A 6,376-nucleotide genomic window follows, 5' to 3' on the forward strand; every position below is an offset into this window, starting at 1 on the left:
GCTGAACATCACCCCACCCCTTTCCCCAGAAACGAGTTCTTTGGGCAGGCTGTTGGGTCATGGGCCTCTGCTGGCTGGCCCTACAGCCAGTGCTGGGAGGCGGCGCAGAGACCCCGGAGCAGCTGAGTGAGGTGCAGGCAGGCCTGGAAGACAGATTGGGCCCGAGGCCAAGGGCAAGGGGGTGGCAACCACAGATAATACAATTTTTACAAAAATAATTACACAGACAAACAGGGCTGGGGTTACAGCCTGACATGTAACACTGCACAGCCCCCTAGCCCCTTACCCTGCCTCCAGGTAGGAAGATCCAAATCTGCCTGGGCAGAGGCTGGGGTCTGCTCTGGGGGCAGGAACACTGGTCAGGAGGCTGAAGGCTCGGGGAGGGGGACAGGTAGGGGGCCCACCCAGAACCTTAGTTCAGGGCAACGTGTGGGGGCATCAGAGCCCACATAAAGTCCAGCTGCCTCCGGGGACCTGGCCTGAGACCCTTCCAAAGTGCTTTGGGCCCCCCAGCAACCCTCCCATCACTCACGCCCCCCAGCTGCCATCTTGGCATCCAAAGGACCTGTAAACACTAGGGACACGAGCACGAATGACCACGCTAGCAGTGGTGGCCAAGGTGACAGGAGCCGCCCTGGTCCGGGCGTGGAGGAGCAGGCGGTGACACCTGTCCACCGCCTCCCCAGTCTCTGTGGCGGGAGCACGGGGCGGGGGTGGGGCACTCCCCCGGCAGTTGTGCTCATATCCGGGAGTCCTGCAGACGGCTGGAGCCGTTACTGCCCACCGTGGGGATCTGGGCCTTGTCTGGGTGCAGCGGCTGGACCTCAAGCCCATCTTCAGGAGAGGGTGGAATGGTGCGGGCATAGCGCCCCGTTCGGTGCTCCAGGAGGGCGGGCCCCCAGTCTCTGCTTGGCTTGGTTGCATTTTTCAGACGCTGCAGGAGAGGTAGGCATGGTTGAGGGCGGAGTGGGCACGGTCATCAGAAGGGAGCCCTGAAGCCCCATACATCCACCCCCTCCTGTTTCACCTGGCTGCCCCCTACCCCCACCCCTCACCTGGAGAAGGGTATCCCCATCTGTGCGGCAGAGCTGGTACAGGGCGTAGAGTGGAATGCAAATGACAGAGGACAGAGCCATGAGGAAGCCGATGGCCACAGCCCAGCCTGGATACTGGTAGTGGTTGTAGGTAATTGGCTGGTACTGGATCACCGTGAAGATGAGAATGAACTGCAGAGAGTGGGGGATGGGAGTGGGCGTGAGCCCTGCCCAGCCCCACCCAGGCCTCAGGCCTCCTATCTGCACCCTCTCCCTCCCTCTCCAGTTTCCCAAACGAGAAAGAGGCATTTTGGGGAGGGCGGGGGTGACGTCAACGTTTGGGTAGTGGAAGAAGCTGATGGAACCAGGGGTCCAGGGTATGATGGGCAGGTGGCCACGGTGGAAGGGGAGAGGTCTGTCTTCTGCATAATCCTGAACCAGCCAGGGAGCCACTCGGCTGCCGTGGCCCTTGGAAGTCAGTTCTGCTCAAAGACTCGCAATGGCCCTGCATTGCCTGCTGAAGCAAGGCAAAATCCCTGGCCTTTAGGGCCTTCCCCGTCTCGCATCAAGACCTCGGCTTATCTTTCTGGCCTTACTGTCTCAGTGTCTCTGCTACACCCAGCGTTTCCCACCCTTCTTACTATGGAGGATCCTCTTTTGCATCTTCCTCTGTCAAACCCTGTGCAAATGCCACCTCCTTTGAGAAGCCTCCACTGATTTCCAGTCTTCTCTTCCTGAAAGGGCTTTAGTGGCATTTTCCATCTACTAAGCATTTTATGGGTGTTTCCCCCAGACCTGGGAGCTCCTGGGATTGCATCAGCTCTGGGTCTCCAGTGCCCAGCACAGTGCCTGGCACAATCTCGTGTGCTGATCTGAACTGACTTATGCAAGGAGGTGGGAGTAATGGGGGAGAGGAAAGGGCAAAGTCCTGCCAGTCTGTGGCTGTGGAGACAGTGACAGACAGCCTGGGGAGGCTCCAAAGGCTAGAAATCATGAGTGTCAGGCTGGGGATGCTCTCGGGAACCGCTTTGGAAAGAGATGAGGGACATGGGAAAAAAAGCCTGGGGTTCCAGTAACGAAAAAACTAAAGTTAGCAGAAAGATGGGCAGGTGGCTCATGGGCCACCCAGAGGAGCCGGGGCAGTGGATGCCACTTGCCAGGAGGGCTCAGCATCCACCCTGAGCCCTCAGCTGTGTCCTGGAGCTCAGGCCCCTCCAGCCTTCCGGGTGACCAAATTCTAGAAGGCAAGACCCATATCCATTCAGGGGTGGGTGGGCCCTCCTAGGACGCTGCACACAGAGGAGCTTAGAGCAAGTTTTCTGAATGGAATTAGATCCTGATCTAAGGTGTGGATAAATTCTTAAAAAAAAAATTTTTTTTTAGGCTTTTGGCCACACCCCACAGCATGTGGGATCTTAGTTCCCCGACCAGGGCTCGAACCCACGCCTCCTGCATTGGAAGGCAGAGTCTTAACCACTGGACCGCTGGGGAAGTCCCAATAAATTCTTTATTTGAGCTGATAGAAGGATGGAGTTTGTCCAAAAAAGACCTTTTCAGCAATATAAAGAAGTAAAGCCCCCAAGGAAAACCAACAGCCCAGAAACACGTGTCCACAGAGCCTGGCATCCTCACCTGAAGGTGACTCCAGCCTGGCTTTCCGGGCACAGAGAGGGTGCTGCCGGCTTTGACTCAATCTCGTGGAGACACTGGACCCAGGGCCCTTCCTGCCTCCTGCCCTGCCTGGGCGGTGCCCTGGGTCTCCGAGCAGGGCGGCAGCCTCCCGGGAGCCGTGGAGGATAAGCTCCCCTGGGGCAGGCCCTGGGCCAAAGCCACAACCCTCAAGGGCACGGCGCTTGGCTGGCATCTACCCTCCCCTCCTCCCACCCCTTACAGGAGACTTCCGTTGCTCCTGTTTCAAAGCTGGGCCGGTGGCCAGAGCTGGTGCCTGCGCCAGGCTCGGGAAGATCCCACACCCCATGTGACGGAGGCCTCAGCCCTCAGGGGCCTTTTATTCAGAAACATGAGCCAAAGTGGAAATCCGGTGCTGACCTCTGTGGCACACAGGAGCTGGCATGATGGGGGCATGACTCGGGACCCTGCTCTGGCCACTGGGCTGACCCCTCCGTCACTCAGAGATGGCTCTGCCTCTTCTCTGGGGAGGGACCATTACACTAGCAAATCCCTTTTGCCCCGCATCTCTCACCCTGAGCATAAAGGAGCAAAATCAGGGGGTTTTTAGTCCATAGACCACCACTCCTCCTGCACTTGTTTCTAGTGTAGCACGGGCCCAGCACACAGGCTCCAGATCAGACTACCTGCTTTGCATGAGGGCTGTGCCTCTTAGAAGCTGTGTAACCTTGGATCAATTACTTAACATTTCGGTGCCTCAGTTTCCTCATCTGTAAAGCGGAGATCATAACGATACCTTGGAGAGTTGTATCACATGACTTAATATATGGTTCCCGGCCACGGTGGGAGTTCCCTCCACCATTTCAGCTCCCTGATGGGAGTTTCCCAGGTGTTGAATACTGGTGGAAACCCAGAATTCCCCCTCCCAAGCCGGCCCACTCCAGTGCCTGGAAGGCTTACGAGGGTGTCCCGGATCCTGAGCTGACATCTGACTTGTACAACCTGCTTCTGCAACATTCATTCACACCACATACCCTGAGTATTCTGAGCACCTCGGCTATCAGGGACTGGAGACAGGAGCTCAGCGAGGCTGACGGAGGCTGACACCAGTGTCAATCATGGTTCCCGAGGCTCCTCTGGGAATGCCAGGCGGGAACACCAGGGAGGGAGGGCCGGCTCTCAGCTGCTGCCAGCCTGCTTTCCCCTTCCGAAGCTGGGCACTGTCTTCGAATAAAGGGCCCTGTGCTCCCTTCCTAACCCAAGGCCAGGGCCTGGGTGGTTCTGAGTCTCCACACACCTGTCTGACTCTACGCAACCTTGCTCGGACCCCCAGTGGTCAGACTTGTGGGTGTGGAGCCTCCGTGGGGAGCTCTGGCCAGATGGATGGGCTCTTGCTCTCCCTTTGCTGGTTCCCAAGAGAAGGACGCTTGCCACAGGGCAGCAGGGGAGGGACCACTGAGGAACTTACAAAGATGATAGCTGGGGAGACGAAGCGCCAGCAGATCTGGAAGAAGAGGGGCGGTGGGAATCCCAGCATCATCTGGATGTCCTGGAAATAGTTGTGGTGCCCTGGAGAGAGGGAGGTCAGCAGGCCCGCAGGACAGCGTGGGCAGGCCAAGGGCCGGGACACGGGAGGCCACGTGAGCTTGGGCACTTACCGTAAATGTAAATGATGGACACACACATGATGCAGGAGATGACGACCAAAGAGAAGCTGGCCGCGTAGTTATCCATCAGCAGCAGCCAGTAGATGCCTGCCTGTGGGCCAGTGGGCAGCTGAGTCCAGGGTGCCCGAGGCTATGCTCCCCCCTTGTTAAGCCCCATACCCTGGCAACTGCGGCCTAGCCTTTCCCTCGGTTCTTACCTGGCTGGTGAGGGGGATGCCCAGCAGGAAGCCAGCCACAGCCACGCCCAAGGTCACATAAGTCTTTTTCTGCAGGATCCACTCATTCCCTACCTCATCCACAATGGCCGTGACCAGCGTCTCTAGGAGGCAGAACTGCAGGATACAGCCATCAGAGCAGGGGCCCGACCTCCGCCCCTGCCTCCTCCCTCCCCAAGCCACAGGCCCGTGTCCTGCACCTCGTACCTGCGTGCCCAGCCCCAGCAAGATAAGCATGAAGAAGAAGAGCAGGGACCAGAGCGGGGAGACGGGCAGCAGGGTGAGGGCCTCCGGGTATGCCACGAAGGCCAGGCCAGGGCCGTGGTCTGCCACGCGGGACACGTCCACGCCCAGGTGATTGGCCATGAAGCCCAGGATGGAGAAGATGACAAAGCCGGCGTAGACGCTGGTGGCACAGTTAGTGATGCTGATGATGACACTGTCCCTGATGGGGAGGAAAACAGGTAGAGTCAGGACACGCAGCTTAGTTGCCCCTGCCCACTTTGGGCCAAGAGACTTGGAGACAGAGCGAGTTCTCGGAACAAAGGTGCCCCCAATCTCTTTTCTGGTCTGCTCCGGGCCTCTTTAAGTGGGCCTGAGGCTCCTGAGTCCTCACAGAGCCCTGGGGCATCACCGTCTTCACGTCTCCTCTCTTCTGCCAAAGCTCTCTCCGTTCTGCAATGGCTGGACCCGGACCCCGCGTTGCCAGGCTCTCAAGGCCGTGAGTGGAAGGGAGGGCCCTGGTGGGCCAGGAGGCTGCACTGGACCTGGTGGGTCTGGGGGAGCCGGGGTCAGGCTGCAGAGAGGGTAGGAACTGGGGGCAGCCCCGGGGCTGGAAGGGAGAGTCTCACCGGTAACAGTTGTTGTGGAACTTGCTGTAGGAAGCCATGGTGATGAGGCCGCCCCACGCGCAGCCCAGCGAGTAAAAGATCTGGGAGGCGGCGTCCCCCCAGACCTGCGGGGGGAGGGGCCGGTGAGGAGCTGCAGTCAGAGGCTGGCACCTCCCTGCCTCTCCCCAGCCCTCTAGGTCCCCTTCCGTCCACAGCCCACCTTGGCCTCCAGGATCTTGTCCCACTGCGGGGTCAGGTAGTACATGATGCCCGTGAAGGCTCCTTCCAGGGTCACGCCACGGATGAACAGGATGGTCAGCACCACATAGGGAAATGTGGCCGTAAAGTACACCACCTGGGTGCGAGAGGGGCCCCGCTGGACTCCTCTGGGCTCTTCCGCCCCCTCAACCACCACTGGTCCTCTGGGCCCTCTTCCCCTCCCATATCCTTTCATCACTCCCCCACCCACCCCTCCACACACAAAACCCAGGTAGGGGAGGCAGGATATCTCTGGGTGGGCACAGACCCTGCTGGGGGAGGGGTACTTACTTTCCCTGAAGACTTGACCCCTCGGATGAGGCAGAGGAAGACGACCACCCAGGAGACACCCAGGCAACCAAGGAGGGGCAGTCGCACCTCCCCGAAGTTTCCGATGTCATCTGACAGCTTCAGCACATAGAGCCTGGAAAGGGGATACTTTGTCACTGACGGCCAGCCCCGCCACCCAGCAACAAACTCCCAAGGCCAGGGCCCAGCCTGGCAGCTCCCTCCTGTCTCACGAAGTCCCAGCAGCCGGCTGATGTGAGATGGGAGCGTCTGTGAGGCGCCAGCCCAGGCAGGCCCAGCCCCCTCTGCCTGCTTCCTCTCCCAGGATCCTCAAGGGCACCCGCAGGCCACACCCTGGTCCTGGGCCAGCCTCTTCAGCCCCTGGGTGTGGAGGTCTCCCTGTCCCTGCTCAGACCCAGCCCAGGCCCTTGCTTGTGTGTTTCTCCCTTCAGGAA

At 59.4% G+C, this 6,376-nt stretch overlaps 1 protein-coding gene across 3 annotated transcripts in view; it reads right to left on the bottom strand.

The window, feature by feature from the left end:
* Window positions 1-533: 533 nt before the first annotated feature.
* The window catches only part of SLC6A9 (solute carrier family 6 member 9), a 30,975-nt gene continuing 25,132 nt past the window's right edge, over window positions 534-6,376 (bottom strand). The window contains exons 5-13 of one of the 3 annotated variants that reach the window (XM_007468265.1): window positions 5,925-6,057; window positions 5,596-5,730; window positions 5,397-5,500; window positions 4,753-4,990; window positions 4,528-4,662; window positions 4,322-4,421; window positions 4,132-4,232; window positions 1,056-1,226; window positions 534-934 (exon numbers count right to left, since the gene is read on the bottom strand). In XM_007468265.1, coding sequence (XP_007468327.1) covers window positions 740-934; window positions 1,056-1,226; window positions 4,132-4,232; window positions 4,322-4,421; window positions 4,528-4,662; window positions 4,753-4,990; window positions 5,397-5,500; window positions 5,596-5,730; window positions 5,925-6,057 — 1,312 coding nt within the window. In that variant the 3' untranslated portion in view covers window positions 534-739. The remainder of the gene's footprint in view (window positions 935-1,055; window positions 1,227-4,131; window positions 4,233-4,321; window positions 4,422-4,527; window positions 4,663-4,752; window positions 4,991-5,396; window positions 5,501-5,595; window positions 5,731-5,924; window positions 6,058-6,376) is intronic. The other 2 variants (XM_007468266.1, XM_007468264.1) reach the window with 2 other exon arrangements.

Source organism: Lipotes vexillifer, unplaced genomic scaffold, assembly GCF_000442215.2.
Source record: "Lipotes vexillifer unplaced genomic scaffold, Lipotes_vexillifer_v1.1 scaffold661, whole genome shotgun sequence".
In the NCBI taxonomy this organism is placed as follows: domain Eukaryota; kingdom Metazoa; phylum Chordata; class Mammalia; order Artiodactyla; family Lipotidae; genus Lipotes; species Lipotes vexillifer.